The following is a 24,929-nucleotide window of genomic DNA, read 5'->3' as shown; positions in this document are numbered from 1 at the left end:
ACAGCTAATGAAGTCCAACCTAGGATTTTATCATATGGGGAAAATTGGGGATTTAAACAACAATTATCCCATGAAAATCATGCAATTGCGATTAACTTTTTCACAAGACATTGCAATTAAAGTGCCATTATCCCGGGAATAAACAGGCAATAAAACAGCAACAAATCATTCATGGCCAAATCCTGTGAATAATTTGTTGCTGTTTATTGTCTGTTTATTCCTGGGATAATGGCTCTTTAATCGCGATGTGTGTGAAAATGTTAATCACAATTGCATAGTTTTCACAGGATAATCACTGTTTAACCCACTCATCCACCCTGATTTTTCCCATATGATAAAATCCCTAACTGCATCTGCAAGTAAAGAAAGGTACTACCAAGTGTAAGTGGTATCAAAACGTTTATACAAAGAAGCTCTCAGGGAAATAAATTATTTTACTGAGAAAATGGAAATGTTGCCATAAAAAGCAGAACAAAAAGGAACACAAACTTACACACACACACACACACACTCTCTCTCTCTAACAACATGCAAGTAGACAAAATGGATTCAACAATTGTGAAAATGGCCACTAATCTTTTAGATAAAGGTGCTGCCCTGATCAGAGGTGTAGAAATATAGAGATAGATCCCAGTACAAGAATTTAATTTTTTATAAAGGCTACACCAATATTTTCTTGCAAGTTTTATATCAGAGGTAGGATTTATACTTGAAATTCCACTGCCCCCTCCCAAGCACTAGCCCCCAGAAAAATCTAACCAAGAAAACATTTCAATGATTCAACCCCACACTCCATAATATGCAGGATGTTATATGCTGTTGGGACAGGGGGTTCCATTCCCCAAAAATGCCATATACCCCATGGCCTGAAGGGAACGGGAAGTGATGCACTGTTACTTCTTGTTGCTTAAAATGGCTGCTGCAACAACTTGTTGCAATTGCCTGGAGGAGGTGAAAATGGGGCAATGTGGCCCTCAGCATGGCTTCTGAGTGTGCTTACTGATTTATATCCTGAACAATAACTCTTCATTTTTGTGGTCAGTTTGACCCCGCTCTCCCTGCCGCCAAAGAAGGCTGATTAATACTAAAAAAGACAAATGAGCTGGGACTTCATCCAAGTTCTGATTTCATATGTAGTTATTTTGTAGCACTGCCAACATTACAGAATGTACTACTACAGAACATTCCCTCTTTAAAACTGCTTTGTTCTTAACAGGCTACACAAATAAATAAATAAATGCTACAACATGTGCAGCTGTGGAGGAAAAAAAACCTGTTGTATCTAAGCATTCAGCACTCTGGGCAAGCAAAATGCTCAAGAGCAGGCATATTTGACCCAGTTTCCTGCTTTCTTAATCCTAAAATTCTAAACTTAAGCTATTCATGAAATATTCATAAAATCCTGCTGTTTCAGAATATCTTTGACCTGTTTGAAAGCAGTCACGCTTATGTGAGCACTATTCCCAGGCACACTCCAAAGCTCTTCCTACAAAGTATCAGCAGAAACAGCTTCCAAAGGGGGACACTGTTATATTTGTGTGTGCATCTATATATAAAGTACTATATAGAAGAGACAAAGGTAGGCAGTGCAGAACTGTGGTGGATTTGTCATTGTACTATGCTAAAGACACCAGTGGGCTGAGTGTGTACATTTTGGAGCTTAAACAACTGCAAAATATTCATTGCAGAAGTTATGACTTTGGGATTTTATAGTAATGCAAAAATGCAAAATATATAGAAACCTTTATTGTTGGGGTTTTTAAGGAGCAAAGTACTGGAAATACTGTTCCTTTCTGCTTATCTTGGCCCATTGACATGTAAATGACAGGCACAAATGTAAAGTTATGTGCTTTAAAGTGTGTGAGATGCTACAGCAACTAAGCATTTCTGTTTCTAAGGAAAGGAAAGGAATATGTGCGACATTGCTGTGGAAGCTGGTGGGCATTTTCTGGAAGTATAATAAATCTCTGGAAATGGATGATACATTTGTATGTATCTTTACCCATCTGTATTCTAATGCATATACCTAAATGCTTATACTTAAAATTTGAGATAATTATACAGTATATTCCTTCAGTCCAAAGGGTGTTATGCAAAACCACTAAAATAGAAAGAGCAAAGGAGATGAAATGCCTTAAGCTGCTTTTAGGAAGCAGCAACTAAATACTAACACCAGACTGAAGCCCATCTTTCTCTTTCATCTTACATAAAACATTGGCACATAGTAACTAACATTTGCATTTTAGTATTCCACAAAAATGCACAGCATGCCAATAAATCCATTATTTTATCTTTTCTCATTTTAGTGTGACTATGGACATATTAATATTTGCCTAAATAGTTTTTGTCTACTGTCCCCTAGAACATCAAATGCTGGGATCAAAAGCTTATATTATAAGAAACAGCAGTGTCAGCACAGAAACAATGTTTTAAATATTAAATTAAGGATTAAAACAACTACTGTATTAACATTTATGAACAATTAGGTTACAATAATGCATTGCGGATATGTTTCTATTGATAAATACTACCCAGGAAAAAGTATTTTACTTCTTTCTCATCTATACTTTTCCATAACTAAGTTCTAGTATTCTATTAATTTCTGGTTTAGTTTCCTGCTTTAGAATCTGAAATCATTCTTCAGATACTTGACTTTGTGGTGGTATTTAAGGGTAACAAGAGATAGCAGTACATGTGCATTTATTTAGGACTTGTACAAGTCTTGCTGAGGGGGGCTGTTACATTTTATCAGCAGCCTTCTCCCATAAAGCAAACTAGACAAACCAGCACATTCAGCCCTCCTATTTACATTTTCCAGGTGGGACCTATGTCTCACTCTCCTCTGCTATTATAGAAGGCTAATGGAAAACCCCAGGTGCATATTCAATTCCTATTTCATGTGTATTCATATGCTTGATGAATATTATCTCTGTATTTAAAAAAGGATTCCTGCATTGGTAGATGGTGAAAACCGCAGCTGAATGACTAGATTTTGTTCACTCTTTTCATACTCAACTGTTAATTTATGTGATATCAACATAACTCCAAATTTATACTTAGCAGTAGATATATTTCACTTTGGCATTCTCTTTTTATTCTCCATGGTTAAAATCATGCAGTCTTCCAGAAGACCCATTCTGTATCATCCCAGATGAGCTACAAGTACTCACCTTTATTTGTCTTTTTAGCAGTTTATGGAAGTCACAGAAATTTTCTCCAACACTACATCTCAAATGACCTGATTTTCTTCCTATTAGCTTTCTTCACTTTCCAGCTATTGCAATCATGTAAAGAAACAGGAAACACAATGGCATGGACAATCCTAACTTTATTATTCAATGATGTGTCTTAACACTTCAGCATCCTGTCTAGTTCTTTCATAGCTTCCCTTTCAAGTCCTAGCCTTCTTCAGATTTCTTTACAGCAGTCTCCATTTTGATCAATGGCTGAGCTAAAGTATGGAATATCTTCAACTATTGCAGTGTCTTTGTTTTCTATTTTAAATTTATGGTGGTGCAGTGGTTAAATGCCTACTGCAGCCACTCACAAACCATAAGGTTGTCAGTTCAATATCAACCAGGGCCTCTGGGTCGACTCAGCCTGGCATCCTCCCGTAGGTCGCTAAAATGAGTACCCAGCTTGTTGGGGGCAATTAGCTTACACTTAGTAAACCGCTTAGTACATTGGTAAGCGGTACAGAAATGTACTTGCTATGCTAATTGTGGTAATGATTTTTTCTTTCTTTCCACTTCCTTTACTTTCTTCAGCAATCATGCTAAGTATTTGCTTTTTTCTGCTAATAGTATGGTGCCATCTGCATGTCTTAAATTGCACATATGATACTTCAGTGTACAAATTAAATGCACAGAGTGATAAAATGCAGCCTTGCCTGATGCCCTTACCAACTGGAAACCATTTTATTTCTCTGTATTCTGTCTTAAGAATAGCCACTCTTCCTGAGTACAGGGTATGCATCAGGGCAATCAAATGTTGTGGTACAATTTTATTAAGAATGATCCATAGTTTTTGTCATCTATGCAGTCAAAGCCTCTGCTATAATCTATAAAGAATCACCGGCTGATTTTCTTTCGAAATTCTTGGTGTACTCCATTATCCCATTATCCAATGTATGTTTGCAATATGATGCCTAGTGCCTCTTCCTTTCCTGAACCCAGCAGGATCATCTGGGTTTGTTTTGTTTGTTTGTTTGTTTTGTTCCATATCTGGTAAAAGTCTTTGTTGTATTTTGAACATCAATTTGCTTGCAGGGAAATTAATTCAATGGCCCTCTGGTTATAAAATCTCTTGTGTCCTCTTTCTTGGGGATTGGTATGTATATTGAGAGTTTTTCATATTTGTTGACAGATTATTATTAGGACTAGAATAGGTATTGTCTCTGTTGTTTGAAACAGCTCTATTGCTATGCCATCTGTTCCTGGTGATTTATTTCTCCCAGGATTATATCCTGTATCTTAATTTAAACAAATATTTTTACGTATACTGTGAATTATTTTTGCTGCTTTTATCCAGCCATCTAAAATTTGAAAGACTAGTCTGGGCTGCTACTTTTCTTAATTTAATATACTGATCAATCAGTCTATTAAAACACAGCATGAGTAAAAGGGACTTAGCACAGGAATACTGCATGAGGCAAATTGCTGGCATGCACCAGCTTTTCATTTCAAGAAATTAAACAGCTGTTTGCACAGTTTGCAAAAGAAGAAGAAGACTGGTCAGGTGGAAAGAGTGCTGAAACTAGAAAACATTCCCTTTTGGTATGCAAAGGAGAAGAGCACAGAAAGGAACATGGGCAAATTTGTTCATCAGTGCTTTTTTTGGTTCACTGCATACCAGTGAACCAGTGCAGCACTCTCTACTATACAGATGTACAGAAGATAGATGGACAATCTCATACCATGGCAGGCTCTTTTTTTCTCTTGGAAACCCTAAAGTACTCCAGATTATAGCCACTGTGGTACAGTGGACAGATGATTGACTTTGTTGATGTGTGAAAATGTTTAAACAGACAGTTTGAGAATAAGGTTTTACTTTATTACCATTCACAGGTAATAATCTGTGAAGTGAAAAATTATTTTGAATACTTAGATGGAGGATAGGATGTGGAAGATAGCTCCTGGAATTGCAATCATAAATCAAATTATTATTTTTTCTTAATTGTACCTGAGGAAACCAAATTCATAGAGACTTGCTGACACACTGAACTCAGTTCAGATATCCTGAACAGGGAATCTTCATCACAAGTACCTCTTCTTCCAAAAGATATTGCCCTTATTTCTCCATTTGATGGTCTAAGACAGTGGTTCCCAACCTTCCTAATGCCTCGACCCTTTAATACAGTTCCTCATGTTGTGGTGACCCAAACCCATGAAATTATTTTCATTGCTACTTCATAACTGTAATTAAATAGGTGTTTTCCAATGGCCTTAGGCGACCCCCATGAAAGGGTCATTCGATCCCCAAAGGGGTCCCGACCCACAGGTTGGGAACCACTGGTCTAAGATAACCACAGTTCATGACATCTAGTTTAAGCAAACCATAGTTGCCATTAACCAATCTAATTCCAAACCAAAGACTGAAACTGTTTTGAAATATGCTCTTGTTTGGAGGCAAACAATGGTCAGTGGTGATAATGGTTTGCCAAAATCAGACATAACAACAAACTTCAATTATCTCAAAGGAGGAAACAGAGGAAGAAGGAGATGATGATAAAAGGAACCTAGTCTTCTTTTCATCATCTTCCTAAATATACTTCAGAAGTTTAAACAGTAAGCTCTTTACCAATGAGATTGGAAAAGCAAAACTATTTCTGTCTTTAAAAAAGGACAAACCTCTGATGGAGATATGGGTTACTCTGAGATTTTTACAAGGGAAAAAAAATCAAAGATTTAACAGAAATAACAACACTCCTCTCATTTGACAGAGATATCACCAATTGCAATATACATTTACAGCAGGGCTGGGAAAATGTAGTCCATGTCTACACATGATTCTCTCATTTGGGGGGGGGGGGGCTTCCAGACCCCAGAATCACCAATATGGTTTTTGCTCCCACACCACATTTTCAGCCTCCCCAGGAGTGTTTTAACCTCAAGTTTTTTATACAAAGGAATTGATCCAGATTACATGTGAATTTGGAGGGGGGGAGGGGTCATTTTCTAGCAAATAAAATGTTATGGTAGAGGTAGTGCAGTCCTCCAAGGTTGATAGGAGACAATGCAGGCCCTTTCCCTATGCCTAGCTAGTGCCCACCCCCAATCTAGGGATGTAAATCCTCTCTTAGTTCATTTTCCTGTGGAAGGATGAATAATTATTGTAGCCTTTTCTGCACAGCATGAGAAAGTTCTCTCTCTCTCTCTCTCATTCTTTTTTGGCACAGTATTCTTTCTGTATTCAAAATTGTCAAAATGATATTTTCTGTGCAGAAAACACACACACATACACCATTTTCCACCTCTCCCTTCCAAATGCCTACACAAAAAACACTGCTTCTTGCACAGTAAGGAAAAAGTGCTGTTGCATGAAACCCCTCCCCAGAACACTTCAGGACATTTGAATAGCGGAGAAAACACAATCAAGGAGAAATCCCAAGTGAACTCAATAAAGTTCCAAAGTGAAAATGATTGTGACTGAGAGAATTCTGAAAGGTCATGTATATGCAAATAACAAATGATCAAAGTTTTTTTGCCTTTCAGCCTTGTAGGTTATCAAGTCACAGGTTACTATTTCTAATTACTGTCTGGGACTCCAGGCCTGTGGATACAGATATGGCCCATGAGTGTCTGGGTTTTCCCTGGCTCAGACTCAGTGCCATTCTACCTTGATGGCCAGTTTTGCCTTTAGTGAGATGTAGGAGGCTGGTTAAGCAGAACAGTCTCGTTGGACAGAATCTCAGAAACCTGACCTTAAAGGTTCTTACCACTCTCTGACAGTCCAGAAACTGATAATTTGACAAGCCTATCTGTTCAAGCAATGGAAGCCTGATTTGAATGTTAAGTAATTCCTTTTGGGATGCACACAGAGGGATACATAATTCCACAATACACTAATATACATAAAAAACTAACACATACATGACTTGATTTTTAGTTTCCTCATGACTCCACTGAAAAGCAATGAGAACCTGAATCAATAGTGGGTTTTATGGAAGACCTGGAATGACTTCCTTTATTATTCATATTCTCATCTGATGCTGCAGGCATTAACAGATGAAGATGCATGTGAACCAGTTCTTAGTACCTGAACAAACAGCTGGGAAGATATACAGCATACAGATACTTTTGTTCTTTTTAAGCTGAAGAATAAACTCATTATTGAACTGAAGTTTAAACTGATCATTAAAATCCTGGAGAAGTATAATTTAAAGGATTATGCAACTTTACCTTGAGTGTTTTGCTGGAAGATTTTATTTAGATCTAAGGAGGATGCTCTGGAATGTGATTTCTGTGGCCTTGGTGGGGGAGTTGGTGGTTCTCCCCCTTTTTTCACTGCATCCTCAATAGATGTGCTAGAGTAAGACCTTGGAGAAAAGAAGACAATATTAAAAAGAGAAATGTTAGTGGTGCTTTTATGCATACTGCAAAGACTGTAGTAAACAAGCACCAGAGGAATTTAACAGGGCAATAGCTTGGCTCATTTGGAAACAACACATCCCCAGGTTGTCTGCTTACAGTCTATGATTGTTGTTGTTGTGTGTCTTCAAATCACTTCCAACTTATGGCAACCGTAAGGTGAACCTACCATTGGATTTTCTGGGGCTGAGAGTATATGACTTGCTCAAAGTTACCCAGTGGGCTTCCACAGCCAAGCAGGGAATCAAACCCTGATTTTCAGAGGTATAGTCCAGTGCTCAAACCATTTCACCATGCTTGCTCTCATTTGTATGATACATCCCTCAAAGTCTATTTTCTACTGGCAGTTTGCCAATTTAATCTCTATCCTTGCCCCTCTTCCAATGCATGTCTTGCTCGGATTCAGATGTTACAGCTTTAGTGAAAAATTCACAATTACTGACTATTTCTGTACACCACACAATTATAGCACTTTGATACTACTTTAATTACCATGGTTATGACTTGTAGAATTCTATGATATGTAGTTTCATGAGCTATTTAGAATTTGTCCTGAGAGCTATAGTCCCTTCACCAAAGCACAAATCCCAGTATTCAGTAGGATGTGGCCCAAATGGGTCTCCAAACTTTATTAACTTTCCATTTGAGGCTTGTGAATTGAGGTCTCTCAAGGGCATAGTGTTGTAGTGGATATTAGAGAAATTAAGGTAAAGTATGGTGCTGTACAAGAGTCATTGTAGCACAGTGGTTTGATCACTGAACAACAATTCTGGAGAACAGGGTTCAAATCTCTGTTCAGCCATGGAAACCCACTGGGAGAAGGGGACACATCACACTTCCTAGGCCTCAAAGGAAGGCAAAGACAAATACTCTCTGAACAAATCTTGCCAAGAAACCCCCGGGGTAGGGTCACCATAAGTTGGAAAAGACTTGAAGGCACACAACAATGGTGCTGTATGTTATATTTTGAATGAAGGAACTGGTAGAGCCACCTCTGAGTATTCCTTGCCTAAGAAAATTCTATGAAAGTTATGGGGTCATCATTAAGTTCACAGGCAACTTGAAGGCACATACATATTCAACACACACAAACACAATATGTATGTGATGTGTACTAAATGTAATAAGCTAAGTGATTTGTTGGGAGGGGCATGAGTATGTGGCATGTTGGAAATGACTGGTGATTAGCAGAATGATTGAAAATGTTTAAAAGGTTAAGTAGATGTCAGCCAGTGAGTAAAACATATGAATATCCAAATTAATCAATTAGGATGTAGATGTGTTAAATAAGTAATCTTTAACTATATGTTGAACCTCTTTTTAAGAAATTACTTTTTGTATTCTACATTTGAGAATGCTACAGTCATGTTATTGGCATGATTGAATTCATTCACACAGGGTTAGGGTTCACATACGTCTTGGAAAACCAAGAATATCCCAGATTGGAGGGTCTAAAAAAATGTCCCAGCTAGCTGGGCATGTTTGAAGCAGATCCCAGATTCCTCCTTTGTTCCAGGCTGCATTTTGTCAGAGACCTCAGTCTCCACTCTTTGCACTGAAACTCCCCTCCTCTCCTTTTATTCTTTTCTGCAGGTGATGATAGCCCTATTAACACTAGAAGCCTACTCTTGGTAGCGATTATATCATCATCATCATCATCATCATCATCATCATCATCATCATCATCACCCCCATCATCATACCGCCCTTTCCACAAGACTGGGACTTAGAGTGGCTTATAGAGCGGCAACAGTAACAGTACTGGCTCAGAGGGGAAAAGGGAGCCCATGGGTCATGGCTTTAAATTCTGAATGGGCAGTAAGGCTGACTGTCTCTCTCTTTTGTCTTCTCTCCCTCTTTCCTGTTGGACTCCCCTTCTGCCTCAGAGAGAGAGAGAACTTGTTAAAACATAAGTAAAGGCCCATTTCATTTTGAGTTGAGCTCAGCTGAGACAGAATGATTAAGAGGACAAGGGAGGAAGGCGGGGAAAAGTAGCAGAAGAAAAAAGGGGTGAAAGTACAAAATATTCACTTCTCTACACAGTATAGGTAAATATATCATGTTGTCTCCTATTCAGATGGCTTAATTTAAGGGATGGTGGTTTGGATTTTGGATGAGAAATAACAGCTATAGATGGGGAGCGGGACTGGCAAGCCTTAAGGAGAGGGGGATAGAGTCAAAAATGGGGGAGATGCTTCAGGATCTGGTCTGTCACCTGGGTTTTCACACTGCCTGCTTCCCTCCAGATTGAACAAATGAATAAATACACCACAGTCCTAAACAGAACTACTCAGAAGCAAAATTCATTGGGTTTATTATGACTAGCCTCAGAGAATGGTAATGGCACCCCTCCCACTGAAAAAAAACATGCCACAAATTAAATGTTGATCTATACAGCACTTTAAATGTCGATCTATACTGTTTCTGTCAGATGAGTCCTAACTTTTAAAATAGTACAAAGCTTAAACATAGTGGAAGACAAAATGTAACCACTAATGTGCTTAATTTGCCTAAGTAGAATGTAAATTTGAGTGGTTTGTATAAATAGAATATTTTCATAATATGTAAATTAGGTGTCCAAATTTTAATATGGCAACCCTATAGGGTCTGTGGTGGCATCAGTGGTTCAAAGATGGTGGTGCCTACTGGTGGGATTATACAAATGAAGTCTCTCACACAGAGACCATGGACATCTAGAAAGTCCTTGCATTTGGTGCTATAGCAGTGGCAATAGCAATTCAAGGATATTTGTGCCCAGTGGTGGAATTATACAAATAAAATCTCACACAGGAACCATGGCGGGTTACAAACCGCCACTTGGGACGTCTGCAGGACGTCCCATTTTAAAAAAGGGGCTTCTCTTCTAGACGCCCCTGGCTCTAATACGGACTCTGTCTGTACAATATGGTGCCGGCCGTTCCCCACGGCCGGCGCCATCTTTACGTATCGGACGCTGTGCGTCCGAACGTGTCGCGGCATCTGTGACGTCGCAAATGCGCCCCTGGCGCCTCGTGACATCACAGAGGCGCTGCTTAAAGAAGCTCCATTTTGGAGCTTCTTTTTCGGTCCGTGCGGGAGCCGCGCGGTGTGGCTGCTGCAGCTCCTGCACAGAGCAAACGGCGGCGGCGGCAGACCACCTCAAAGCGGTGGTTTATAACCTGCCCATGAGAGCATACTGAAGGTCCCAGCATTTGGTGCCATAGCTGTGGGACAGTTGGAGGCCCTTACATTTGGTATCAGAGGTAAGAAAGGTAAATGAGCTTTACAAGGATGCCCCAAACAGCTTTTCCAGAAACATGGCTAGCTGAAATAGGATGAAGGAAATCCTTGATGAAAGCCCAGAACACCATGTCTTTAAATGTGATGTGTCAACTGGTCTTAGCACCTACTAGAATACTGTTGACTCATGTTTCTATTTTTAGTAAGAATTAAATGTTGATAATAAAATATATATCACTAGAAATGGTTCACAAGACTTGCCTAAATATTAATCCCAGAGTATGATTCTTCACCTAGTTAATTCTATTTATATCGTTGTTGCACACCTAAATACCTTTTCATATTATCTATATCTTTTCTCTCCAGTTGTCTCCTTGAAGCAAGCATGTTCTCTATTACACATTTTCTAATGGTTCTTCCCATTCACTTGGTTTGTACCACTTAGATCGTTCTCAAAACCTATGCAGCCGGTTTCCATCTAAGGTGCTATTTGGCAGATAGAAGCACTAGATGTTGCTTGGGATTCTCCTTGAGATTCTCAGTTTGTCCTGAATGGACAGCTGGCGAGTAATCTATAACAGGTGAGCTTCCATGATATTTATTATGCTTTTTTTGAAACAAAACAGTGCTAGATCTTATCTGTGATTCTTGGGGGCTATTCAGACTACATTTTACCCTGGATCAGGAACCGAATTATGCATGTGAAGTTCATATTCATCCCGAATCTCCCACAAGTGAATCTAAGGATTTCACAACTGTTTTGGGGCAAATTCCCCTTAGCGCGGGTCATATGGAATCAGGGCAAAAGCTGTATCTTTTGGGGGAAAATCAGGTTCGGTGAATATGCACTTGTCCCCGATCATGACTGGGGCAAGTTCAGGGGAGGGATTTAGGTCAGAGGGAGGGCAGAGGGCAGAAGTGGAGAAAGGGTGGCAAGAGTGATGGAGGAGGAGGAGGATGAAGGAGCCAGGGGGGGAGAAGGGGGCCACAAAGGGTAATGGGGCAGGGGCAGGAGGAGAAGGAAGGAGCCAAAGGGTGCCAAGAGAATCGGTGACGGAGGAGGAGGAGGAGGAGGAGGAGGAGGAAGGAGCCGGGGGAAAGAAGGGGGCCATTGAGGACAATCTCGGAGGAGGAGGAGAAGGAAGGAGCAGGACGAAAGGTCAATTCAGGGGAGGGAATTAGGTCAGAGGGAGGGCACAGAATGGAACAAGCTTCCCTCTCGCACCAGGCAGCTTTCTCTCTTTTTTTTAAATTATTTTTTACAGACTATGCGCATGTTTTTTGCTACAGGTAGATAGATATATAGAAAGAATGTGGCTGCCTGCCTGTTCACTTTCTCTTTCATTTCCTTGCTTCCAGTAGCAAGGCACTTTGCAGTAGGCTTTTTATTATTATTATTATTTTGAAAAACAAATATCAAAGAAGACAAACATATGTACATTTACAAAAACATTAAAAACATGTTTACAAAAACATACATACATAGAGTAGACTATGAGTAAAAAAAGGAGGCTTTTCTTTCTATGTGAATGCTACAATGCGAATGTTACAAACGTTTCTCTTTCCAATTTGGCAAATTGATACAGAATGCTTTTACTACTGTCTGTAAGGAATTCAGGGGTAGCTGAGGGAAAGCAAAGGATGCAGAGATGGCATTCCGAGGTGAGGAATTAATTAATTAATTAATTATTACATGTGTATGAGGCACTCTGGGGTGGCAAGGAGGGAGGATGCAGGATGCAGGGATGGCATTAGATTGCATTTTGGGGTTGAAAATGGGGCCAAGAGAAGATCCATAACCTGCAGTGACCCAAATACCCACAACACACACACAGGTGGTTTTTAAATTTGACAAAATCTGTGCATACTGGCGCCTGGTTTTTTTTAAAAAAAAAAAAGGGAGGGGGGAAGCACACTTCCGATTGCCCAATGGGTGCAGGAAACATCACCTATGACAAAAACGAAACTAAGTTTGATTGACAGCAAAGGCGCCTTCATTTTAAACCGATTTCTCCAAGAGCATTCAGGGTTAAAATACCCTGATTGAGGTGGTGGGCACTTGCTTCTGGAGGGATTCGGGGGGGGGGGGAATCTTCCCAGTTCCTTCCAGCGCAAAAAGGTCAGTATGAATGGGGCCTTGGGCAAGCAATTTTTGTATCTAAATGTATAAAGTGAAAAGATAAAACCTCACTGCTTCCAAATAATTTGTTCAAAGAATATTGTGAGGATAGTAGCAAGCAAGAGCAGTGAACACTGCTAAGAAATGAGAAACTCACTTCCTTACCTAGACCGTGGTCTTGCTTTGATTGTGTTTGATTCCTGAGCAACTGCAACACAAAGATCATTTATTAAGATTTATTTCCCCTGGAAAACAAACCTCTTATCATTACCACTGATCCACCAAGATAAATTACAGTAAATATGCCATGTTATGTAGAAGACAGAGTGAGCTCATTTTCTGCTGCTCCAGAGACTAGAAAGATTTTCATACCAGCACTTACCATGGGATAAGCACTGGTAAAAAGCTGGTAAAATGTCAGGGAAGCACATGTGCATGAAAGCCTGATGTGCTTCCCAAACAGCAGGGAATCGTCCCCTCGCCTCCAGTGTCCCTCAATCATTCGAGAAGCAGCAATTTCCTATGAATGCCAAGTTTCCATTCATAGGAAATTGCTGCTCCCCAAATGACTCAGGGATGCTGGAAGTGAGGGGACAATTCCCTGCCATTTGGGAAACGTGTCAGGCTTTCATACACCTGCGCTTCCCTGACATTTTACCGGCTTTTTACCAGCACTTACCTCACTGGTATGAAAATCTTCTAGAACACAAATCAATGGATTCAAACTATAAGAAAATATTCCTAAATATCAGGAAGAATCTTTTTACTGTGAGAACAGTATGAGAATGGAATGGACTGCCTTGGCATGTGGTAGATTCTCCTTCTACGGAGGTCTTTAAACAGAGGTTGAACTGACATCTCTCAGGCATGCTTTACCAGTATATTCTTACATGGCATTGAGTTGAGCTAGATGGTCTTTGTGACCCCTTCCAATCTAAGATTTTAAAGGTGCTATATGCCATTAGTTAACAGCACTAATACATACGTATATTGAAGGCTCACCAAGTGTATTTCACATTTTTAAAAAAAAAAATCTTTCATGTTCAGGAATAAACAACCTTTTATTTTATACTGCTTTTTTTTAAGCAGTGCAAATTGCTAAGTGACCAAACCAACATGTCTTGCTGCTAAAGAAACAATGGGCATGAGATCTCAAAAACTTTCCAAGCTCACTCACAGAACAGCTGCCATTTCTAACACATGAGTAGGCCAAGCCAATGTACAAAAAAGGATCACAATGAGAACATTATTCTATTTATTAATTTAGGTTTAAATCCAATACTTAATCTGAATTAGAGAAGACTAATTTACATAGGTGTTGACATACTGTGTTTCCATTGATTCAGTTGAGTCTACTCTAATTGAGACTACACTCGTCCCCCGGGTTACGAAATTAATTCGTTCCGGCGCCATTTTCGTAACCCGGAAGTCTTTCGTTAGCCGAATCCCCATAGGCGCTAATGGGGAAAAGCCGCGTTTTGGTGCGAAATAGCGCCGAAAAGCACCAAAACTTTTTTCGCAAGCCGGGGAAACCTTCGTAACCCGGAAATAATTAATTAATGATTTTTTTTTCGTAACCCGAAAAATTCGTAACACGGCGCGTTCGTATCCCGGGGGACGAGTGTAATATCTAGATTTAGGACTCACTAAGGAATTTACTATATTGGGATTTAGGAATTACCAAATTACATTTGGAAAGTCAAAATGAAAAGACCAATATGGAGTAAAAAGAGGCCCGAAATAAAAAGAATCCCCCCCCCCAAAAAAAATCTGCTGCTATATCAAGCAATAAACAGCTGCTAATTATACTACTGGATATACTCATGTATAAGTCTAGAAATTTTAGTCAAAAAAATTGACCCAAAAATCCTGAGTCAATGTAAGTACTATATTTTAACTCTTGTTTTAAGAAAGGAACCATCTTCTGGTGAAAGACAAGAGTGTAATCTGTCTTGGAAGTACTTTAGTGTGAACTAAACATAATGCTTGCTGGAATTTTTAAGTTCTTTAGCATTGTTTTCCTTTGCTTCATCCTTTAGAACAGGGGTAAGCAACCTTTTTGAGTCGGGGGCCGGGTTGCTGTCCCTCAGACAACTGGGGGGCCGAAGCCGGAGGGTGGAGCTTCCACCCTCCAGGGGCGAAGCCGCACATGGGGGTGGAGCTTCCACCCTCTGGGGCGGAGCCACATGCCAGGGCGGAGCTTCCACTATCCAGGGGCGGAGCCACATGTCAGGGGCGGAGTTTCCACCCTCCAGGGGCGGAGCCGCATAATATTTGCAAGAAACTACTAGGGCCGGCAATGCCATAACACAGGAAAAACGCATGCACACTGTCTCAACCCACAAAAGAGCAAGCAAGTCCATGTGGGGGGATTTTACAAAGAGAATACCAAAGGATAACAACAACAATAATAAGAGCAATATTTGCAAGAATGGAAGCGACTAGGCAAGGCCACAAAACAGCAAAAAATGCATGCCACTGTCTCAACCCACAAAAGAGCAAGCAAGTCCATGTGGAGGGATTTTGCAAAAAGAATACCAAAGGATAACAACAACAATAATAAGAGCAATATTTGCAAGAATGGAAGCGACTAGGCAAGGCCACAAAACAGCAAAAAATGCATGCCACTGTCTCAACCCACTTTCTTTCTCTCCCTTCCTCCCTCCCTATTTATGCTGTAAGCCGCCCTGATCGAAGGAAGGGCGGCATATAAATAAAATTTTTATTTATTTATTTATTATTTATATCACTCCCACCTTCTCACCTTTTCTCTCTCTCTCTTCTCCTCTCCCTCTCACCTTTTCTCTCTCTCTTCTCCCCTCCCTCCCACCCTCTCCCTCCCACCCACCCTTTCTCTCTCTCTCTCTCCTCCTCCTCCCCTCCCTCCCTCTTCTCTCCCTCCCACTCTCTCTCTCTCCTCCTCCCCTCCCTCCCTCTCTCTTCTCTCCCTCCTCCTCCCCTCCCTCCCTCTCTCTTCTCTCCCTCCCACTCTCTCTCTCTCCTCCTCCCCTCCCTCCCTCTCTCTTCTCTCCCTCCCACTCTCTCTCTCTCTCCTCCTCCCCTCCCTCCCTCTCTCTCTCTCTGCCTCCTCCTCCTTCCCCCTCCGCCCCTCCATTTATATATTTATATATTTCAGGGCTTCGGCTGCCGCATCGGGCCTCACAGAGGCCCGGTGCAGCTCCTGGAGCCCCGATTCAGGGCTCCAGAGGCCGCATCGGGCCTCCCAATGGGCGCCGCCATTTTGCCCTTCAAAATGGCGGCGAAGTCTCGCACGGCTTTTATGGTCGCGCGAGACTTTGCCGCCATTTTGAAAGGCAAAATGGCGGCCGAAATCGGCGGCGATTTCGGCGGCAGGAGGGAGCGGGGGCTGGCAGAAAGGCGCCCGCGGGCCGCATCCGGCCCACGGGCCGGAGGTTGCCAACCCCTGCTTTAGAACCTTTGTTACATGCCCCTAGTTTTAACCTTGTCATATCAAAATCCATAATTTTGGCCCCAAAATGTAACTTATAGTCGACTTATAGTCAAGTATATACAGTAAATTGTGAAGGTGTACATATCCTTTAGTCTAATGAAAATATCAAAAATGTGATTTACACTGGTGTAAGTAAACCTAATGCTGGTGTGTGTGTGTGTGTGTGTGTGTGTGTGTGTATGTGTATCACTAATAGGATTTCAGATGAAATCTGCTATAACAATGCAATGTACCTATATTCAAAGTTAATCATCTATTGATTATCCAAGTGCTTCACCATTTTGAAAATGAAATGTTAGCACAGGAGAGACTGGATTTCTTCCTGATACACTAGCAATTTTGACATAGCACTGTTATTTTTAGATATTGGAATATTCAAGCATGCAAGCTTCCACTTGCCATCTTAAATGGTGCATTTATATGTGTGTGTGTATCTCAGCAATAATAAGGCAACACAGTACAGATGAAAGTGGTAATCAGTAAAGCTTAGTAGGTAAAGGAGAGATTACTGAGTTGTTCATCAATGCAGATCATGTGGTACTAACTCTTCAGAGGACTTTTTGCACAAGGAGGACAGGATGTTATTCATTCATTAACGGCAATCCTCTTATGTGGGAAAGAGAACTTCAGCCGCAGCAACTCAGTGACCTAATTTTGTTAGGTCTCATTTTGGATTATTACATTTTGGAAAGATTCTTTTTTTAAAAAAAAGTTCTATATGAAATAATTTATAATAATTTATTTTAGTGTTTGTAGTTTCCATGCGAGTCTTTCTTAGTTTTGTTAGGGTTAAGAGTTAAAGAATTTTTTTTCCTGCTTCAGCTATCTCTACTTTTCCCCCTAACAAAACTAAGAAAGACTCGCATGGAATCTTACCAACTAACCAGTTTATCATGGCACAAATTTTCAGGAACTAGAGTCCACTTCATCACTGGACCATAGTCTATAAAGGTTTACTTCACAATAAATACATTAGTCTTTAAGGTATCACAAGGCTCTTGTTTTTTCTTTTGCAACAACTGTCATGCCTTGTTCCCAGGACCTAGGTTCAGATTCTGGCACAGACAATGAAACAGAACAACAGGGGGATGTACCTTCTGGAAAATATGATACAGACAGGAAAACCAAAGGACTGAGGGGCATGCCACTGATCAAGAAAGGCAGTGACACTCCCAGCAGTCACAATACACAGACATGGGCTCATACCACCAACCGTAATGAAACGCAGACAAGAGAAGGAGGGTTTGAGACACTCAGTGTTTACATAAGGAAACACTCATTAATCAGGCAACAGCTGAGAGAAGCTTCCAGGCCATAAATAATCCAACAATGTCCTCAGGATGTTGCTGGCAACAGACCTTTCGGAGGAAACAACATTCTCCTCTCTTTATTACTGGCTTGAGTTTCTGAAAAACTTTAGACCTTGCATCATAAATTGACCATGATACCAGTCACTCCCTTGGACTGAAGTCTTGGCTTTCTTGCTATATCCTACTGACTTGGACTGCCTGACTCTGTAACTAGCTGGTAAGCCTCTGTACCTAACCGGATCGGCTAGCAATATAGCAATAGCAAGTGCATTTTTATACTGCTTATCAGTGCACTTAAGCACTCCCTAAGCAGTTTACAATGTGTAAGTCAATTGCCCTCAACAAGCTGGATACTCATTTTAGTGACCTACAGAAGAATGCAAGGCTAAGTCAACCCTAGAGCCCTGGGATTGAATTCACAACCTTGTTGTTGCAGTATCAGCATTAAACCACTGCACCACTTGGACTCCTTTCTCATCTCTAATGGACTTTGCTTAGTACTTTGCCCTGGGTGGCCTACAGATCAGAACAACAGCTATCCATCTGGGATTTTCTTCTAATTGATATATCACATTTCAGTATATATGGATGAGCTACTGAAGAGTGTCAAAATTAACATATTTTACTCCAAAATTAACATATTTTACTCCAAAGCAAATATCAGTAAGAAGTAGTCTTAGAGAATCTAAATTGGGTTGTATATAGGAATGTTTTGTCATACCTGTTTTGAAAGCCAAATGTTGAGATACTTTAAACTCCTTTGGTACCGCTTGGGCAGAAGCACTAATTTTCAGACCTTAATAAAAACAAGTTGTGGAACACCATTTTATATTACTTATTCAGTTTAACACAAAAGTCTATAAAAGACTTATGAAATACTACTTTTAATTCCCATTAACACTCTATGAGCTCTTATAAATTTATGCTTTACAAGAAAAATGTACTGTTTTCTTGACACTAGTGAAAGGAATAATTTGTCCCAAGAGTTCTGCTTCACTCAAAAACTAGACTTTCCTGTACTTCTCTTTAAAATGTGTTACTCCCACAGAGACTTCTGCTTGTCATTATGCTGTTGACAGAAGAACGAGAAGGCAGACATACCCAGGGAGGACAGGACAGACTTCCCCACAAAAGAGTGTAGTTCTGTATGTATGGAGGGAGAAGGACAAATCTTTATTCCCTTTCTCCCACCATCAAATTTGACACAATATGAATATCTGCATGTGTCTTCCCATGAACTGGAAGTGTGGTTCCTTCACACGTATCTGAAGATAAGAGTCAGGGAAGGATAAGGTTACAGCTTCTAAACCAGAAATATTAAATTTTAAAAGTGTGCGTGTGTGTGTGCGCGCTAGAGCACCTATTTTTGTATTCTGTAGTTGGCCTAATTACCCTACAGGCACCAGATCCTGTCTGATCGTGGAAGCTAAGCAAGGTCACCCCTGGTTACTACTTGGATGAGAGGCCATCAACAAATATCAGGTGCTGTAGGTTAAATTTCAGAGGAACAAACTGGCAAAACCACCTTTGAGCCTATTAATGGAGTCACCATGCGTCAACAGGTAACCTGAAGGTACATATACACACATACAATTACTAGGTAAGTATGAACAGCAGTATCTGAAAATATACAGAAGAAAGGGTAGAGAAAGATTTCTACATGGAACCTTCTCTTCCTTATACAGTTCTTGACAGACTGAGAGCACAGACTCATAGATGTTTCCCCACAGATTCAGCACCTTTGCCAATATGAAGTTATTATAAGAGTATTTTTATACTGGCCTTCAGAAAAGCTTCTCATGATAGTTCATATAAGAACAAAAGAACAACTGAAATAGAAATAATACAAGTCTAAGGTGCATTACAGACGGCCCAGAAGGGGCCGTCTTGCGCCGCTGCCGGTTGCAGCGTCCAGGAACCACAGCAGCCAAACGGCGCGGTTCCCGGATGCTGCCAAGAAGGAGTGCGAAAATCACGCTCCTTCTTGCTCCCCGGAAGAGACGCCACGAGGCACTAGTCGCGCACTTGCGGCGTCATTTCTGGGGCGCGACGTGCGGACGCAGAGCATCCGTTATGTCAAGATGGCGGTGGCCGTGTGGAATGGCCGCCGTCATTTGTTACGGACAGAGTCCGTAACAGGAGTAGGGGCGTCTAGAAGAGACGCCCCCTTTTTAAACTGGGACGTCCTGACGACGTCCCAAATGTCAGTATGTAACCCGCCTCAATAACTGTAATATGTGACTTAGATTATTGATGTGTTCTAGTTGTGATGTGTTCTAGTTGTGCAGGAGGCATGAATGGAAGTTCTATAAAACAAGGCAACACTTACTGAATCTCTCAGTACATTTAGGCTCCAGATTCTTATCCTTCAACTATGTGAAGGGGTGAACTACATACCATAAGGTAAACAGAGTGTTGTAAACCACATTATTCTTTGCAACACTAGGTTTTATTAAGACATTTATAACTCAAGCTTTCAAATTTATATATGCAATTAATGCAGTGAATGTGTTTGCAGGAAAGAACAAGTACCTATTCTGCCATGTTAGCAGCCTGGCCATTAGGCTCTGAACTTGGAAGAAGCTGGGCTGGGGGGAGTAACTAGTGTAGGATACTTACAGAGGAAAAGAGCAAGCATCATTCTCCAGCTCTAGCTCTACAATCCTTCTACATCAGTTAATCAGAAGTTCCACATATAGGTCACATGCAATTTACTAGAATAATGTAGCTCCACCCTGTCTAGATGTTTGTGTTAACATAAGAGGAAATGTTGCACTTGTAATGTCTTTTTCTGTTAACAGTTTTATTGAAAGATCTGTTTGAACTATTTAACTTATACATCTAGTGAATATGTGTGATTCACATCAATTTCTTTTCTTCCCCAACCTCTATCGTTTGAGAACCTCCATCATTTTTTCTCCTACTCAAGAGTGATGCTACTGGATAACTGACTTAGATGGTATTGATTTTCCTTAGCTAATAGGAATTGTATAAAATATCTATTACCACCTGAAACCTAATTAATTAAGAGAGAGCAGTTTTCTATTGTACCTTGTTTGTCATCCTTAATTGTGTCCTGTGTCAAGGGAGCTTTATCAGGCATCTCTTCAAGTGCTGTTTCCTTGCAGAGAAAAAAGTAGTAGTTGTGAAATTTAGAAACAAAGGGAGGGAGATGGAGACAAAGACATAACATACAAGCCAAGCAGCTCAAGCAAGCTAACTAAATCAGTTTTCTGGAAAGACCTTTAGAGGAGAATGCCATCAGGGAAGAATTAGAGTTTCCACTTAAACCAGGTCTCATAAGGAAGGTGATGGACCAAATTAGGAAAGCAACAAAGCTTTCGAATTACTCTGCAGTGTAACATGACATGTGATCTTAAACATGGCGGCTGAAAAAGATTCAGTGGGGCTCATTCTCTAATAAGCATGTTCAGGATAGCAGTATTAATTCTCATCAACTTTACTCCTCGCTGTATGAGTGATGTAATATAGTGTAGAAATTATTATTATTATTATTATTATTATTATTATTATTATTATTATGCTTTATTTATATAGGGCTGTAGATATGCACTTGAAAGAAATTGAAAGAATGTTTGGAAATACTCAAAAAAATAGTTGGGGGAAAATATTTTGCACACTGGGAAACTCTGACAAGGGGCTAGTGTACACATTTAAAATACCCCTTATTCCAGTTGATCAGAATGTGATCTGGCCACACAGGATTTGCAGGTGTTCAGGATTTTTGTAGGGGCCCCTCTGAAAAACTCCTTAAACTTGCTGGGAAAAGACTTTACACTTTTTACCAGAGTATCAGTTGAAATCCACAGAGATGTTCATTATCTCACTTGTGGCTATATATCTGCTTTGCATGTGTTTGGACGTCTGCAGATTTTTGGCACAGGGAGGGTGAATAGATGCAAATAGATGCAATTTGTGCAGGAAAGTGAATATAATTAACTGTCGATGCCTATGTATGAAAATATGCACCAATTTACATAGTACACCTACATGTAGACTAGCCCAAGGAGACTCCTGGGGTGACAAGAATCGTCACAGCTTGGGACTTAAACTGCACAAAATTTGTATACGTTATTCCCCCAAATACAATAGCATTTTTGGCACACAGAAAAAAACTGTTTGCCGTGAAAAAAATAACAAATGCTAATTTTGCACAAAGTCCTGAACAGCTAACAGTATTCAAAAACTACATAGCTTGAAAAGATTTTCTCATAGAAGAATGAAAATTGCTAAAATTACTCATTTTTCCTTCAAGAACAAAATCAGTCATAGTATAGTGTCACTTTTGGCAAGATGGTCATTGACAGTACAAAATATTGTCACTTCTGGCAGTATTACTTACTGAAGAATTAAACCCTATGCAAATTTCCCAAAAGTCATTCATGTGGAGACACTGCAGACTATTATGATCATCTCACATGTCTCTCAATTTCCAGGTCCATATGAATCAGTTCTGCGTTCAGTGTTCTACAACAATCGTTTAGATAGAGTAACTTGTATACTCTCTTCCAAGAGAGGCCAGACTGACACCTTCCTTACTATCTTTCTTCAGAAAGGTGAAAACTTTTTTTTTATTCTGATGGGCCTTTGGGAATCATTTTTTAAGGCAAATAAGCCTTGTATAATCTACAGGACTTTTAATCGCTGGATAGCATTTATTTATTATTCTGCCTTTCTGCCAGCATGGGATCCAAGATGGCTTACAACCTTCTAAAACCAGTTGGCCTTTCATACCCACAGATTCTTTATCCATGGCTTCAAAATATATCTATTTAAAATGTGTAAATTCCGAAAAGCAAATTTTGATTTTGCCATTTTATATAAGGGAAAAATTTTTTGTACATAATGGGACTTGAGTATCCGCGGATTTTGTTATCAACAAGCAGACCTGGAATCAAACCCCAGTGGATACCAAGGGTACAACTAAAAAGCTTTCAATAAAAAGGTTAATGCACAATTACATTAAATTTATATTTAAATAACATTAGTTAAAAATGCAGGTTAAGAGCAGTTTTTTAAAATACATACAAAACATAATAGAACAGAAATAACAGCACCATCACCCTGCACCATTACAAACCTTGTCTGCCACATCATTTTAAAAGCCAAAAGCCTTCAGCTGCTAGCAGGAAGACAGTGGTGGGTGGTATCCAACCAGACCACCTGTGTGAGCAAGTTGCACAGTCTGTTTTCAACTGATTTTATTTTTTGATGGTTTAATGGCTTTTAGTGTTATTTTGTATGCTGTACATTTTTAACTAAGGCGCGTTACAGACCACCCAGAAGGGGCAGTCTCATGCCGCTGCCGGTTGCTCTGTGCGGCTCCCTCGCAGAGCAAAAAGAACCCCCAAAATGGTGCTTATTTCCATGGCGCGGATATGACGGCACGAGGTGCCAACGGCGCACTCGCAGTGTCATATGCGCTGCGGGACGTGCGGACAAAGTGCATCTGCTACGTAAAGATGGCGGCCCCCGTGTGGAACGGGCGCCGCCATTTTGTACGGACTCGGTCCGTATTAGGGTTAGGGGCGTCCGGAAGTGACGCCACGTTCTAACCCTAATATGGACCCAGTCCGTACTTTATGCCCATTTGTAACGGGCCTAAGTTTGTCTTAATTGTTGTAAGCCACTTGAGTTGCAAATGGGGAGAAAGGCAAAATAAGAATAGTAACAGATGTACTTCTACTAGTAGACGTCATTATTTTAGTATGAATTTTCTCCACTGCTTAAATGTTTTCATACACATAATTGCTTTTTAATTTTTGAAAAGTGTGAATATTTAACTCTGTTTTCACTCTTGCTAGCCTCCGTGAGTGCCAAACTGGGCAAGGGAGGTGGTGATGATGATGATGATGATGATGATGATGATGATATGTTGCTGGTCAGTTGCTTAACCTTTTTTCTGGATATTGTTCCAGTAATGTGTTTACAAAGGAATGGAACAATGAAACTAACTGCCTTATTTTTACTATGCCTCATAATATTAATTTTGTAATAAACACAGAGACAAACAATTTCAACAAAAACACCAAAGAATGTACAAGTAAAGTTTCACAGATTGGATAATGCAATTTTTTTTTTAAAAAAAGTGGTCACTAACTGGTTCAAGAGATGTTGTTTCAAAATGAATCAATGGTTCTGAATTGTTTGGATCCTCACTGACAGTTTCAAGCTGAATGTTAAAAAAAACAGAGCAGGGGGAGAGGGAGGGAAGAGACAGAAAGAGAGAGAAAGTGACAGACAGAGAGAGAGAGAAGGAAAAATATTAATACATATAGATCAATAGCTTTGGTGAGAAAAACGGCAGTATTTATTTACACTCACAGTTCAAAAGCTGGAGTCTATTCCATATTTAGATATCCAAGAATTTATCTGAATATAAGTTAGTCAGTTTTGACTAAAGGTTTTATCACTGAAACAAGATATACCAAAACTCAGATTTTATGTATTCAAGGGTAGAATGACAAAGCATTTCTTTTAAAAAGAGAAAAATTAAAGCCTTGTCAGGCTATAGGTTGTTTTAAGAATGCAAACCTGTTGTTATTAACTGCCATCTAGTCAACTTTGTCATATGGAAATCCTATGAATGAGAGACCTCAAGATCACCAGCCCGGCTCAGGTCTTGCAGACTCAGGGCCATGGCTTCCTTGATTGAACCAATTCATCCAGAATGGGGTGGGGGGGGGGGTCTTTTTTTCCCTATCGTCTTCTACCTTACTAAGAATTATAGTATTTTCTAGTGAATTGTGTTTTCTCATGCCACATCCAAAGTACACTAGTCTCAGTTTAGCCATCTTGTCTTCTAGGGACAGTTCAGGTTTAATTTGCTCTAGGACCCATTTATTTGTCTTTTTAACAGTCCATGGTATCCATAAAATTCTTCTCTAGCACCACATTTCAAATGATTTTCTTCCTATCAGCTTTCTTCACTGGGCTGCCTTGGGCAATCTTAATTTTAGTATTCAGTGATATATCTTGGCAAGTCAGGATCTTGTTTAGTTCCTTCATAGCTGCCTTTCCATGTCCTAGTCTTCTTCTGATTTCTTGACTGTAGTCTCCATTCTAATTAATGACTGAGCCAAGGTATAGAAAATCTTGAACTGTTTCAATATCTTCATTATTATGTAAATTATCTGTAGTCATTATATTCTATGTGCTTAATGTTCAACTGTAAACTTCCAATTACATTTGTTTTCTTT

General features: G+C 39.9%; 1 protein-coding gene across 1 annotated transcript in view; it reads right to left on the bottom strand.

Moving 5' to 3' along the window:
- REPS2 (RALBP1 associated Eps domain containing 2) overlaps positions 1-24,929 on the bottom strand; it is a 94,655-nt gene that overhangs the window by 25,491 nt on the left and 44,235 nt on the right. Inside the window, exons 10-14 of the mRNA XM_089508420.1 lie at positions 23,831-23,902; positions 20,761-20,830; positions 18,431-18,505; positions 13,093-13,135; positions 7,401-7,537 (exon numbers count right to left, since the gene is read on the bottom strand). Of these exons, the coding sequence (XP_089364546.1) occupies positions 7,401-7,537; positions 13,093-13,135; positions 18,431-18,505; positions 20,761-20,830; positions 23,831-23,902 (397 nt within the window). The remainder of the gene's footprint in view (positions 1-7,400; positions 7,538-13,092; positions 13,136-18,430; positions 18,506-20,760; positions 20,831-23,830; positions 23,903-24,929) is intronic.

Source organism: Sceloporus occidentalis, unplaced genomic scaffold (assembly GCF_023333645.1).
Source record: "Sceloporus occidentalis isolate IW3139 unplaced genomic scaffold, rSceOcc1.0.p SCAF_2, whole genome shotgun sequence".
In the NCBI taxonomy this organism is placed as follows: Eukaryota; Metazoa; Chordata; class Lepidosauria; order Squamata; family Phrynosomatidae; genus Sceloporus; species Sceloporus occidentalis.
This window is presented reverse-complemented; position numbering and strand designations above follow the sequence as displayed.